Here is a 15,480-nt window from a genome sequence, read left to right as displayed (position 1 = left end):
TACTCTCTGCTTCCTAGACTTGGGTTACTGCTTCCTTTCCCATGTTAGGGAAGCTTTCAGCTATTATCTCTTCAAATATCTTCTCAGGCCCTTTCTCTCTTTTTTCTCCTCCTGGGACTCCTATAATGCGAATGTTGGTACATTTGACATTGTCCCAGAGGTCTCTTAAACTATCCTTTTTTCTTTCCATTTTTTTTTCTTTATTCTGTTTCGCAGCAGTGATTTCCACCACTCTGTCTACCAGTTCACTTATTTGTTCTTTTGCCTCATTTATTCTATTGATTACTTCTAGTGTATTTTTCATTTCAGTTACTGTATTTTTTTTAAATTTATTTTTATTTTTGGCTGCATTGCGTCTTTGTTGCTGTGCGTGGGCTTTCTCTAGTTGCGGCAAGCGGGGGTCACTCTTTCCTGCGGTGCGCAGGCTTCTCATTGTGGTGACTTCTCTTGTTGGGAGCACGGGCTCTAGGTGTGCGGGTTTCAGTAGTTGCGGCTTGTGGGCTCTAGAGCTCAGGCTCAGCAGCTGTGGCGCATGGGCTCAGTTGCTCCGCGGCATGTGGGATCTTCCCAGACCAGGGCTTGAACCTGTGTCTCCTGCATTGGCAGGCGGATTCTTAACCACTGCGCTGCCAGGGAAGCCCCAGTTATTGTATTCTTTAACTGTGTTTGGTTGTTCTTTATTTTTTCTAATCCTTTGTTAAAAACTTCTTGTAACTTCTCACTCTGTGCTTCCATTCTTTTCCCGAATTCCTGGATCATCCTTCCAATCATTACTCTGAACTCTTTCTCAGGTAGATTGCTTATCTCCATATCATTTAGTTGTTTTGGGGTTTTACCTTATTCCTTCAACTGGAACATATTCCTTTGCTGTCTCATTTTGTCTAAACTTCTGTTTGTATTTTTATGTATGTGGAAGGTTAGTTATGTGTCTTGACCTTGAAGAAGTAGCCCTCCGTAGGGGATGTCCTATGTGTCCCAGTAGTACAGCTCCTCTCGTAACTCAATGGCCAGTTATCAGCTGGTCCCACGGTAGGTTCTGACCTGTGTTTGTGGACTCAGTTCCACAGGTTTTGGGACTGTGAATTTGCTTCTACTGTCTGCCCCCTGGTGGGTGAGGCTACTCTAGAGGCTTGTGGGGGCTTCCTGGTGGGAGGGACCGGTGCCTGCCCCCTGGTGGGTAGAGTTGGGTCTTGGCCCTCTGGTGGGAAGGGCCATGTCAAATGGCATGCCTAGAGGTGGCTATGGGCTCAGGAAGTCTTCAGGAAGCCTGTCTGTTGATGGGTGGGATCATGTTCCAGCCCTGTTGGTTATCTGGCCTGACATGTCCCAGCACTGAAGCCTACAGGCTGTTGGGTGGGGCCAGGTCTTGGCACTAATGTTCCAAGCAAGATGTCAGCCTTCAGATGATTTCTCCCAGATATGTTCGCCACCACCTTTTATGCCCCAAGAGAGACACAGCCACCCCCTGTCTCCCCAAGAGGCCCTCCAAGACCAGCGGGCAGTTCTGGCCCAGGTTCCTTTGAAGTCACTGCTTTTTCCCTGCGTCTTGGTGATCAAAAGACCTCATGTGCATCATCCAAGAGTGGAGTCTGTTTCCCCAAGTTCTGTGGAGCTCCTGTGATCAGGAGATGCTGTCCTTTAAAGCCAAATGCTCTGGCGGCTCCTCCTCCTGATGCCAGACCCCCCAGCTGGGGAGCCTAATGTGGGGCTCAGAACTCTCACTCCTGTGGGAGAACTTTTGTGATATAATTATTCTCCAGCTTCTGGGTCACCCACCCAGGGTGTATGGGATTTGATTATATCATGAGTGCACCCTTCCTACCATCTCAGCTTCTCTGTCTTTGAATGTAGAATATCTTTTTCGTAGGTTCCAGTCTTTTTTATTGATGGTTGTACAGCAATTAGTTGTGATTTTGGTGTTCTCATGGGAGGATGTGATCTCAAGGTCTTCTACTCTGCCATCTTGTTTTCTCTCCTGGCCCGATCAGAATGGGGTGCTGGCTGGGACTAGGCAGAGCTGCAGCACCCAGCTTGGCATCAGCAGTGCCAGCAGCTGCTCTCCAGGAGCACGGCAGATCCCTCACTGCCTGCAGCCAGGTGTTTTTATACAAATCCCGGTGGCAGGCGAGGAGCTCAGCTTCGCTGGACTGGTGATCTCAGCTGCAGCCTCAGTCTCTGGTGTGAGCCGGGAGTCCCAAACATCCCATCCTAGTCAACAAAACTGCTGAAAAGAAAAACTTTTTTCTTTTCCAGCTTGGGTCCTGCAGAGAGAGCCTACAAATTAACTGACAGTTGACAAACTTACAGCAGAAGAGACATTTACACTTGCACGTGGGAGTTGCTCAGTGATAGGTAAGTCTGCCTCAACAGGTTTTTAATGCAGATGAAAGCGCCCTACTCGGGAAAAAATCATCACAAACAACATTATTAGTAAGGAAGATAAGCGAGCACCAGGACTTAGCTAAGAAGGCACAGGCTAACTCTACTTTTTGTGCACATGCAAGTCAGGTTTATGATCAGGACTGCTCTTATCTGTAAAGCTGCAAACTCCCAGGCCTTGAAGGGAAAATATAACACCAGTTACCAGTCTTTTGGTTGTAGAACAAGAATGCATGGACAATGAGAACCCTTTTCTGGATTGGTTCCATTGATGCTTTGTCCTTGAAGTTGGGAAGTACCTTGCCAGTAAGGAACTGACTTTTAAAATTCTTTTTATAATGAACAATACCCCTGGCCACCCAGAACCCTATGAGTTCAACACCAAAAGTGTCAAAGTGATCAACTTGCTCCCAAACACAGTATCTCTAATTCAGTCTATAGATCAGGGAGTCATAAGGGCCTTTAAAGCTCATTACACACAGTACTCTATGGAAAGGATTGTCAGGGCTATGGAAGAGAACCCCCATAGAGAGAACATCATGAAAGTCTGCAAGGACTACACCACTGAAGCTGAAGATGCCATTGTTGTTACAGAAAAAGCCATGAAAGCTACCAGGCCCGAAATAATGAATTCCTGCTGGAGATAAATTTTGCCCAGATGTTGTGCATGACTTCACAGGACTAAGGACAGAGCCGATCAAAGAAATCATGAAAGAGACTGTGGATATGGCAAAAAAGGTTGGGGTGGGGGGCAGGGGGGCAGTGAAGAGTTTTAAGATATGAATCTTGAAGAAATTCAAGAGCTAATAGACACTACACCAAAGGAATTAAGAGAAGATGACTTGATGAAGATGAGTGCTTCCTAACCAGTGCCGTACAATGAGGAAGAAGACATAGAAGAAGCATTGCCAGAAAACAAATGACATTAGAGAATCTGGTAGAAGGGTTCTGCTTATTCAACACTGCTTTTAACTTCTTTTACAACATGAACCCTTCTGTGATATGGGCATTGAAACTGTAGCAAATGGTGGAAGAAGGACTGGTACTATGTTAGAGAAATGAAAGAGCAAAATTCAAACAGAAATTATGATGTATTTCCATAAAATTACACCAAATATGCCTGCCTCTCCTGCCTACCCTTCTACCTCCTCCACCTCTGCCATCCCCGAGACAGCAAGACAAACCCTTCCTCTTCCTCAGCCTACTCAATGTGAAGAGGATGAGGATGAAGACCTCTGTGATGATCCACTTCCACTTAATGAACAGTTAATAATCACCATGCCATACACTTAATAAACATATCTGTTGTATATGTGTGTGAGTGTCTTCATGTGAAAATAGTACTGTATGGCAAGAACTGTATGAGACACTCGTGTCATATCATCATTGCCTAACTATTCATTGTGTAGAGCTTCGTATGCAAGACTTGTATTGAAGTGGATAGCCTACCCATACATAGGCATAAGGTGAGTGATATTTAATATATACTGTTCTATAACTTTGCTTTCAAAGAATTACATTACTGTACAGTATGACACACTCTCACTCTCATAGTTGGAGAAACTGCATATCAGCTTATCATCACAGGTAAGTGATTTTTCTTAAGAAAAGTAACAGTGTTTCCAATATTGTATTATGAATATGACAGTAATACTGTATGCCATAAAAATTTTATAACAATTCATTCACTAGTATAAAGGCTACGCTACCATGAAACAATTGTATCAGTTAGACTAGGCTAGCAAAAAGCAATCAGATTGCTGGCTTCTTCGTTATCAATGCATAAATCATCATATCTGTAAGAAAATATGAATTATTCACATTATCTTTTCATTTTTGATGTCTAGTGTTAATAATACATATAAGATCTATGGTGTTTTGCATCATATAAGACAATGTTGATATAGGTACTAACAGACAGATGACTTAGCTTATAGACAGATGACATAAACTTACAGTAATGATACAGTACAGTACTGTAAATGTGCTTTCCCCTTTTTATGCTTTTCTTAATAACAGTTTTTCTCTAGCTTACTTTATTGTAAGAACACAGCATATAATACATATAAAATACAAAATGTGTGTTAATCGACTGTTAATGTTATTGGTAAGGCTTCCAGTCAACAGTAGAGTATTAGTAGTTAAGTTTTGGGGGAGTCAAAAATTATATGAGGATTTTCAGCTACAGGGGGCTGAGAGTACCTAACACCCGTGTTGTTCAAGGGTCAGCTGAATACTAAATGTGTTGTGTTGCAAAGGTTTCCCTACATAGATGTCATACTGAAATATATGAAAACTACACAAATTGACCTTTGGGAAACATATCTAAGAATTGATACACGGAGATCTGATTGTAATAATCTGGGGAAGAAATACAATTACAGTGTGCTTTACCTCCTGGCAACTGGCTCCAACAGGAACCAAGTATATCTACTGACTTTAAAAAGCTATAGGCTGCTCTGGGAATTAACATATTATATTTCTAAATTAGGCTGATATTACAATTACAAAGGACATGTGGCCAGGTGCAGATCTGTAGTTATAACCAATTTGTAATAAGGAATAGAAGCTACAGTATACTACTTTTTCAGTCAATAACATACTCTTGGACTACCTTATTCAATTTAAACACTTTCAACTGAAATGACTTCTAACTCATCTCACCTTTACTTTAGTTTGCTATAATACAATATATTCATTCATTCAAAAGAATTTTAATGGCTACTCCCTGTTAACTAGGCATTTTTCTAGGATCTTGGGATCTAATGGTTCTTTGATATTTCAGAATTTTATCACAAAATATAATTCACCAAAACTAACCTCCTCCCACTCCCAAGGAACTAAATAACCTATACAGTATTTTGAAGAAAAAAGAACTTAAAATACTGTACATTTAACAATATGAAAGCATTTAAATGCATTCTTGAGTGTATACAGAGTAGCAAAAGATCAATATCTTGCTAAAGAGTTTAAGATAAATTTTTTTGTATCTGCATCTGAATTATAATTTCATTAAATTCAATACAGTGAACAATATGTGACACAGTCCCAGCATATGTTTATGATGTATTCAGCTCGTAAGTTTTACCACTCCGTATCAACAATGGCTTTTGCAAATACATAGTCTGTCCCTCCAAAACACGTAATACCATCTTTCAAATAGAATTTCCATTTGTTCTTGCTTCGATGAATCTTGTCACACTTGCAGACAATTAAATTATCAGTGTCAAACAGGTCTGGCACATCCTGCTCACTAACATCATCTCTGGAATTTTTATTTATTTGTTTGTTTGTATGTTTATTTATTTATTTTGAGTTTAAATTTTTACTTTTCAAATTGGTTATGCAATAAAGTCTCAAGCAAAGTCAGTAAGCATCCTATTTATGACACTGTTTTAAGCCACCTAATTAAAAGCATTATATAGATATTTTAAATTGAAACTGACAATATTTATTAAAACTTCTAATCATCACAATTATATTTATATTTATTTATTTCTAAGTAGCCTCAGAAGATACCAAATTCTGCTTTAAATTAATACATTCTAATAATCCAAACTGTATTAGATATACTGTTTAAAAAAATAACAGAATGATGATTTTAAAAGTCTTCTTTGATTAGGTCAACAATCTCAAATATTGGGACAAAATGTTTAGGAATATGAAATGAATGCCTTCTGAATAATTTCATTTGCTACATTTTATTCATTGTTGTTTCCCCCTCATTCTGTTTTCATATATGAAGTGTTTTTATAACAAATCTTGGCTTCCTCTTTTTATTTGCCTTAGAACAATAGTTCTCAATAGTTCTTATACATTAGAATATCACCTGGTGAGCTTTAAAAAAATCTCTATATCCAGGTCACATGCCTTACAAAGTAAATCAAAATGTCTGGGGGATGTGGAAGGGAGCCAGGCATCAGTATCCCCATGAGATGTTAATGTGCAGCAATGTTTGTAAACTACTGTCTTAAACTCTTAATAATCATTCCATCACGTGTTAGTGCTGTGAAGGTCCAAGATACATACTACTTTTAAATCTACAATCTGAATCACCTGTATTGCAAGCCTGGCATAGTAGTTAGTATAGTAGCTGGTGAGTAAACCTATTACTTGCACCTTAACTTATATCTTATCTGGCTTTAACTTCTATTTGCAACATATAAAAACACATGTAGTAACAACAACAAAATTATTTTTTAGTGAACAGTAGTCCCACAGAAATGTTTCAGAATCTAGGAGTTTTTGCATTTTGGAAGTTAATACAGTGCATATACCTTATATTTTATCATACCCCAAAAGAAGCTGGGGCAGCCCCCTGTAATCAAGAACATTAACATTTAACAGCAATGCATACAGATATTCACGCTGACTGTGATAAATAAAAATTGTAAGTAGCCTCATGTTACTTTAGGCCAGGTTTTGGAATTTCAGAGCTTTTTGGATTACAGAAATGAAGACAAGTGATTACGGAGTATATCTGCATAGGTGACAATTTAAGGTCTCCCCTACCTCCCATAAAACGTGAATAAATAGTCTGAAAGCCACTGACAGAATGTTTCTGTAAAACGTTTTCATACTGCTGCTAGAATAAAGGTGAACACCTGATGAGAAAGACATATATTGAACAGCCTGTGTTTGAATGTTTGCTTTGACATGTGTTTATAGTACTTTTTTAATTAAAAATAAACACTACTGCTACTACTAATAAAAAGCCTAACCCCATCTTACTAAAAGAGTGGATCTAGAAGAAAACCAATCTTTGTTGTTAGTGTTGAAAGTCAAGAAAAAGGAACACCTAATTCAGAAAATAGAAATCTTAATTAAATCAAAGGCAGAACGTTAAAACTGGAATTGATGGTGGCCTAAAGCATGACATGAATTGAGTTCACCATAAATAAAACAAAGAAATAAAACTGTAAAAGTATCTCAACATTTACAGTGTAAAACTGCTTGAGTGAATATTTCAGTGAAAATGGAAAATCATGCAGAAAAAAATAGTTTCTGCATGATTAATTTGTGAAGACTAGAAAAGAAAACTTGTATTCTTAATGGAAATCAGATTATCTCATGTAGAGTGTCCCAAATAGAAGTTCAAGTTTTACACACACACACACACACACACACACACACACACAGAAAATGGGAAAGGGGCGAGGGGGTGGAGGTGTGTGTGTGTGGATATGTCAGTGGTGGGGATCCATGTAAAATAATTTTGGGAATTCTGGATTGAATTAAGTTAAGGAGATTTTTCTCCATTAGGATTTCTAAGAACCTTAAATAAGTTAATATGCTTTCACAATCTCTAAGGTAGGTATAATAGGCAGCCTGCTCACACTTCCTTGACCTCCAACCCTTTTTTCTTTAAAGCATTTAACAAGACTAGTATTCCACAGAACATGAAATTGCTGGAGATGTATTTATAAATTCAGGAATTTTAGATGGTCTTCAAGAATGAATGTCAAGAGTCAACTTCTACTTCACACCATAAATTTTCTTATCCATATCAGCCATCAGTGCTACTACCTCCATGCAATGTAATAAAATTCCCAAATGAATGAGATTAATTTTGGAATTAATAGCATGGATTATCATATAAATGAGAAAACAGTGTATCTTCTCTTATACTAAACACCAAGTCAAAACAAAACTTCAAATAACATATTCACCATTTACAAGTGTAAGCAGGCAGTTTGTATAAATATTGAAATGCTATACCTCATCAAATTCTTCAGTCATTTTTCTGATGATTTCTGCATTCTGCATATTTCGAAACATCTCTATTCTCACAGTACCTGTGGAACAACAGATTTTATAGTTAATCTTTTTCTATCCCATGCTAAAAATTAAATTTAACCTGAGCACTATTTGAAAAGTTTTATATGAAAGTGTTTGGGTTTTTCTTACTTCCCCCAAACTTCTATCTATTCTAAAGGAATCCCTTGTTTAAGAATTTAAAAGTTCTTTAGACATTAAAAAAAACCCCTGAATATCCTATGAATTAGATAAGTATAAGGAAAAATATTGAGAGAAGTGTTGAAGAAGGAAAAGACAAAGACATAAAACAATGAATTTATACAGTAGAGAAGCCCCTAAAGATTGACTTAAATATATACTGGTGCTAACCAGACATATAGCTGGCTGCCTTAGTCTGAAAAACATGCAAGTATAGAGAGTGTTATCTCCCTTCAAGGCTCCCTCTGATATTTTTTAATCATCAGAATATTCTTTGATAAATTAAAACTACATGTCCCGTAATCTAACAACACATTTCAGTTAAATTTGTTTTTTTGAACATGAATAGTTGCTCAGTAACTTCTACATAAGGATCAAACAACCAAAGAAAAAGTTAACCTCTTTCAACATCTCATTCTTTCATACTACTTTTACCTTAGTTTATTTTTATCTCAAATATGGTTATGTAAATATTATCACTCTTATGAGAATGAGTGGTTTATATTGAAAACCTGTGTTAAAAATAACATTTAAAGAATAAGGTTCAAAAATCAACTTAGGTACAAAGAATTCCAGCCTAATAATTAAATGAGGTTCAGTTTCAACTGTTTAAGTATAAAATACTCAAGTTAAAAATCACAAGAATAACACTCAATGAATCAGTAAGAAAATAATTACTTTATAACCTCTGACAGGCTCCTTGCCAGTGATTACCAGCTCCAACTCAAATCACAATTAGGAATGTAGGTGGGAAGAGTCTCTGAAATGTACTGTACTCTTATAGGAAAGACCATGGAGCAGTAGGACAGCCACTAAAAGTCAAAGTATGATCTTAATTCAGAGTCCCAACAAAAACTACAATGGAACATTTGGCACTTATTAAACTTAATTTAACTGAATTAAAATCTATAAAATGAGAAAAATGATATCTGCCCTATCTTTTAATCAGAATCATTTAAAAGCACAGTTTATTTACTGATACATAGCTCTCATTCATTTTCTGGATAATGAATTAAGTACCACCAATGGATATTCCCAATATTCAACTTTAGAGATGACAGTCTAGGTTGGAAGGTGGATGAAAAGGAAAAGTATTTTTAAAGAGTTCTTCCCCAACATGCAATTTCTGAAACAAAATGAGAAACTTTTTATCCTGATTTTATTTTTTTATGTGAAAAACAGTAATGTAGAGAGTATTCAACAGTGTTGAAGACAGACTGCTTATGTACTACAATACAGCCTTTATTTTCAGAGGATTTTAAAAAATTAAATAAACAAGAAGTGTGCTAAACTGATAATTGTAACTAATCTCAAATAAAAGTAACTTTCTGTTAGACGTTCTTAAAATCACTCAAACAAAATTGTTTCTATTTAACCTTGTTTGGGTCATGAAATATTCTGTCAATCTGAAATAAGATTCCCATAGATAAAAAGCATGTAATTTCAGGGGTTAATTCATGGTACTCTTGATAAGTAAAATTACATTCATAAGTACTAATAAAAAAGCAAAAGAAGTAAAATTAGATGTTAAAATTTTTGAACATGGGAAGAATTAACTCTTCTTCTTAGGGAGATGGAAATATTTTATATTTTGAATGGAATGTCATTACATGGTTGTACGCATTTGTCAAAAACCATCTATCTGTATACTGTGTGTGAATTTTAATGTATGGAAATTAGATCTTGGTAAAGTTGATTTTTTAAAAATTCAAGAAAAGGGACAACACTAATTCTACTACTTCATTAATAAGTTGCACATATCACTCTTAAAATACTCCCAGTGTAAATAATGTTCAACTACTCTATATCCATGATTGACATGGCAGTTTTCATATTCAGTGGAGTCTTAACTATACTTTCAATAAAATAGCTATGTTAGTTCATAAAGAGAGGACTATTTCACTGCATCAATTTAATGTGGTAAAGTGAAGGGCAACCAAACAGTAACTAGCATTAAAAGCAATATGAAAAAAACAACCTCGTGCTTAGCATCTTTAAAGATGACTACAATATACAAATATCAATTACTAATAAAATAAAATCAGATGCTTAAAAGCCATAATTTTGAAAATGAACAGAAGCTTGTTATGATTTTTCTTTTAAGGAAGAAATTCCTTCTCCTGCCAATGACAATGACTATTCCAAAGATTAGCCTATTTACTTATTTTCCAACTGTTCATTCTTCTCCAATTGGGTACCACAACTCTACAGAAACTGCTTCCTCACACCAGCTGTCTCCGAACTGCTACAACAAACAGTTTTTCCTTAGTAATAATCTATCTAATGTATTTAAAGAATTTGTTTATTTTATTGGTTCCCACAGCAGTATATATTTACACTATATTCTCTGATGACTTATTTTTATTTCTTTCACCTACTTTTAGTCATTTAACCTGAGTACATACAGGTAATTCTAAAGCTCCATCCAAGCATTCTTCTTTGCCCTTTTACATTTTCTAACCCGGAGATGGTCCCTACCTACCTAGCTCACCCACTAGAATAAAGTATGACAGAGACCACTACTTACTGATCTTTGTATTCCCCCATGAACCTTGAAAAATGCCTGACATGTTAACTCCTCTGTCCTATTAAGCTTTCTTTGACAAAGAAAAAACTCTTGCCCTAATTCAACACAAATGTTCAAAATAAATTAAAAAGCTAATCTCAGTTCATCTTTGGATTCTTGGTTCTTAAAGATGCATATTTCTAATAGAAGATTATCCTAAGATTATGGATAGTAAAGGTAAATAAAAAATCTGAAATGATTCAGATTCATGGAAACATAAATATCTGAAAATAAAGAATAAAAGAGAGAAAAGATCATCTTCCACTCTCTTAAATACTAACAAGTTATCTATGAAAATCCTAAAAGAATAAGCCACCAACATACATATTTTATATTAAAAAGTAAAAGTTCGCTTGAGCAGGCCCTCCTCACAAGATTGTACTTTTAATAAAGCAAAAGGAAGAACTTTCAAAATTGTCATTTTAAACTATGAATAATTTTAGAAATGGAAGTAACATCAGAAAACTACCATCAAGTTCTTAATCATTTAAACTATGTCAAATGCTGGTAACAGCAGAAATTGATACAATCCCTGTGGTATGCAATTCGGCAAATGTCTACCAAAATTACAAATTTACATCCTCTTTTGTCTTGCTATTGTACTTGTTACAAAGTATCCATAAAATCACACATGTGCAAAATAATGAATATACAAGGTTATTCCCTGAAGCACTGTAACAGTAAAATAGGAAAAAACCCCATATGCCCATAAATAAGAATCTGATTAAATAAGTAAAAATGGTGATGATAACGACAATGGTGGTGGCAGCCTACATCTGGGTGCTCACCATCTGCCAGGCATTGTGCTAAATAAGTGCTGAAACTTCCCAACAACCTTATTCAGAATACAATTTTTCTCCCATCTTACAGATGAGAAAACTGAGGCACCTAGAGATTTAGCAACTTGTAAAAAAGGTTTTCCAGCAGCACATCCATGGCCTGCATGAAGGCAATCTGGCTATAGATCCATGAAAACCACTACTTTTAATTGGCTCTTAAGGTCAATGGAAGCCATGGAGACATAAAAAACAATAAAGCTATCTATGACTGATACGAAAAGACCTGTAGGATATATTAACACCTGAAAAAAGAAGGGATAGGTTCCAGTTCAAGATGGTGATGTAGGACGACCCTGCACTCATCTTCTCCCATGGACAGAATTAGTCTAGTTACATATGGAAAATTTTCCTCTTAAAAAAACATAAAGGCTGGCTGAATGACAATTATACATCAGGCAAACGAGAAGAAAACCACATCAAAGCAGATAAGAGAGGCTGCCACAAAATTTCACCAAATATGGCACAAAATAAACCCGACCTACAGCACAGGAAACCATAAGCAGGAGGGAACTCAAAATCAGGGCTTCTCCCTGAGGACTGAAGGGCTCAAACCCCACATCAGGCACCAAAAATTTTAAAGACATGCACTTGAGAGATAAGCCACCCCACCCCCCCGACCCCGGCCAACACATCTAATTTTGAAAACCAACAGAGCCTCACATCCTGAGACCCACAAAACAACACCAATCTGGTAGAAAGCTCTTAAACGGCCTGCACAACTTGGACTCATCCACCCAGGGCCCAGCTCAGAGGCAGCCTAAGGCAACTCAACTTGAACTGAATACGGATCACCTGCTTACATTAAAAGCATGGCCTAAGGGGCAGGCATCCAATTTAACACACCCTTCTAGGAGCCTGCTGAAACACTCTCTGGGGATGGAGAATGGCAGGCACCAACTCACACTTTCCCTTTGCTGTGCTCCAGAGCACCAATATCTCCCGAAAGGGAGACTACATGTGCCTGGTGCCCTAATTTTTGCGGCTGCTGCCCAGGACATGATTCTTGATCGCCTGGCTCTAGAGGCCAGGGGAGCTTGCATTCCTGATCACATGCAACTGTAATAATCAGTGTCACCCAGAATGGAGCTCATACCCATCTGGTGCCCTGATTTTTGTGACTGCTACCAGGGATCACCTTTACTTCACCTGGCTTTGGTGGCCAGTGGGGCTGACATCTGTAGGTACTGCAACACTGTAACCAATGAAGAAAGAGTTCTAAACCAGCTACCACCTCCAGGGCACAGCAAGAGGCAACAGATCCAAGAACTCAGTCTTTCTGTGAAAGAGACCTATTAGCTAAACATTATGACTGTGGCTTGAGGGGCAGGGTTCTCTTTAAACATGCATCTAGGGGTTGACTGTAATCCTTTTCAAAGATTTCAGAGGGTGGGCACTATCTTCACACTCACTCTCTGCAGTGTTCCAGAGCACCAGTGTCTCCTGGTGAGAAGCTTGACATGCATCTGATACCCTGGTTTCTGTGTCTAATACCTGGGACATTTTGCAACTGGAGCCCAGGGCCCCCTGATCACCGGGGTCTGGTTGCAAAAGGGGCTTGGGTACCTGGGTTCCATGGGACTGTGGCAATTAGAGGGATGGTTCTGGGCAGGTTACCACACGTTGCTCACTGCACAGACAGCTGGCTGAAGCACATTTCCCGCTCTATGAAAGAGGCCACTTTGCTTCTTCTGCAGCTTTGGATTGAGAAGCAGGCTTCAGGGTGTTTTTTAACATCTTTATTCGAGTATAATTGCTTTACATTGTTGTGCTAGTTGCTGCTGTATAACAAAGTGAATCAGCTATACATATACATATATCCCCATATCCCCTCCCTCTTGCATCTCTCCTCCCACCCTCCCTATCCCACCCCTCTAGGTGGTCACAAAGCACCAAGCTGATCTCCTGTGCTATGCGGCTGCTTTCCAGTAGCTACCTATTTTACATTTGGTAGTGTATATATGTCAACAGGATTTAGGTTTGACACACATGTAGTGGCATATGGAGCAGCTCTAAAGGAACATAGACTGTGGATGTCATTTTGGCACTCTCCTTTTGCCTTGTTCCAGCTCACTGTTATCTCCTACAAAGAAGTTATACACTCATCTGAAGCTCTGATTTTTCTGACTGCTGCCCAAGGTATACTTCCAGATTGCCTGGCTCTGGTAACCAGTGGGGCTTATGCTTGCAGCCTTTCAGGACTGCATATATTATATCTACATACTTTTAAAAACTGCTAGCTGATGGCCTGGCTTCTAGTCAGCCTGAATCTAGGTGCTGAAATCTTCCACTTTGGGACAGTGACAGGCCTTGGCACATCCTCAACTACTGGGAGCTATTAAAAATATATTAGGATGCTTGGACAAGCAAAGAGGTTTGAAAGACGACCAATAGTTGGGGCGAGGCTGAACAAAAAGGTTCATCTCCTACACAAGGCCATTCCTTCAAGACTGGGAGGGGGTGGTTGTTTCATCCACTGTATATAAACCAATAGAGAGAGTCAAGCAAAATGAAGAAACAGAGGAATATATTCCAAATGAAAGAACAACAAAACTTCAGGGGGAAAAAAAAGTAATGGTCATTTGATATCCATCAAATGGGGAGAGTAATGGATAAATACAGTGAGAACTTCAACAAAGAGACGCAAAACATAAAAAAGCACCGATAGAATTCACAGAGATGAAGAACACAATAACTGAATTGAAAGGTACACTAGATGGGTTCAAGACTAAATGAAACAAAAGAAAAAATCAATCAACTTGAAGACAAGGAACTAGAACTTACCCAATCATAGCAGCAAAAAGAAAAAGGTCAAAGACAGCTTAAGTGATGCATGGGATGATACCAAACATACTAACATTCACATTTTAGGTCTCCCAGAAGAAGAAGAGGGAGAGAAAGGGGCAGAAAACAGACATTCAAGTCCAGGAAGCCTAGAGAGCTCCAAAAAAGATGAACTGAAAATGGCTCACAGTAAGACACATTAAAAATAAAATGTCAAAAGTTAAAGACAAGAAGATAATATTAAAAACAACGAGAAAAACAACTAGCTATATAAAAGGAACTCCCATGACACTATGTGCACACTTTTTAGCAAAAACTCTGCAGGCCAGAAGGGAATGCATGATATATTCAAAGTGCTGAAATAAAAAAACTTCCAACCAAGAATACTATACCTGGCAGAATTCTCATTCAGAATTCAAGGAGGGAGAGCTTTTCAGAGATGCAAAAGCTAAAGGAGTCCATCACTACTAAACCAGCCTACAAGAAATGTTAAATGGATGTCTTTAAGCTGAAAGGAAAGGGCACTACTTAGTTATCAGAACACATATGAAAGAATAAATCCCACTTAAAAGTAAATATATAGTAAAGTAGTGGATTAATGACTTATGAAGCTAATATGAAGGTTAAAAGGCAAAAGTAATAAAAATAAGCATGACAATAATTAAGGGATACATAAGATTTTTTAAATATAACATGAAAAATATAAAATGTGGACATTGCAAAGAGAGTAAAAACGTTAAGCTTTAAAACAGGATGGATGAAATTTGTTACCAACTTAAAATGCTGTTTTAAGTGTCATGACAACCCAAAGCAAAAACCTATAGTATAAATACACAGAAGATAAAAAGAAAGAAATATATACGTATCACTAAAGAAAGTCATCAAACTATTCGGTTGGCCAAAAAGTTCATTATGGAAAAATGTTATGGAAGATGTTAACATGTTACAGAAAAACCTGAA

At 37.5% G+C, this 15,480-nt stretch overlaps 1 protein-coding gene across 3 annotated transcripts in view; it reads right to left on the bottom strand.

Annotated features, from left to right (window-relative positions):
• The window catches only part of STAG1 (STAG1 cohesin complex component), a 433,060-nt gene that overhangs the window by 190,083 nt on the left and 227,497 nt on the right, over window positions 1–15,480 (bottom strand). For all 3 annotated transcript variants that reach the window (XM_059920266.1, XM_059920267.1, XM_059920268.1), the window contains one exon: window positions 8,098–8,174. In XM_059920266.1, coding sequence (XP_059776249.1) covers window positions 8,098–8,174 — 77 coding nt within the window. The remainder of the gene's footprint in view (window positions 1–8,097; window positions 8,175–15,480) is intronic.

This window comes from Balaenoptera ricei, chromosome 4, assembly GCF_028023285.1.
Source record: "Balaenoptera ricei isolate mBalRic1 chromosome 4, mBalRic1.hap2, whole genome shotgun sequence".
Lineage (NCBI taxonomy): Eukaryota > Metazoa > Chordata > Mammalia > Artiodactyla > Balaenopteridae > Balaenoptera > Balaenoptera ricei.
The sequence above is the reverse complement of the archived record's forward strand: the minus strand, read 5'-3'. Positions and strand labels throughout refer to the sequence as shown.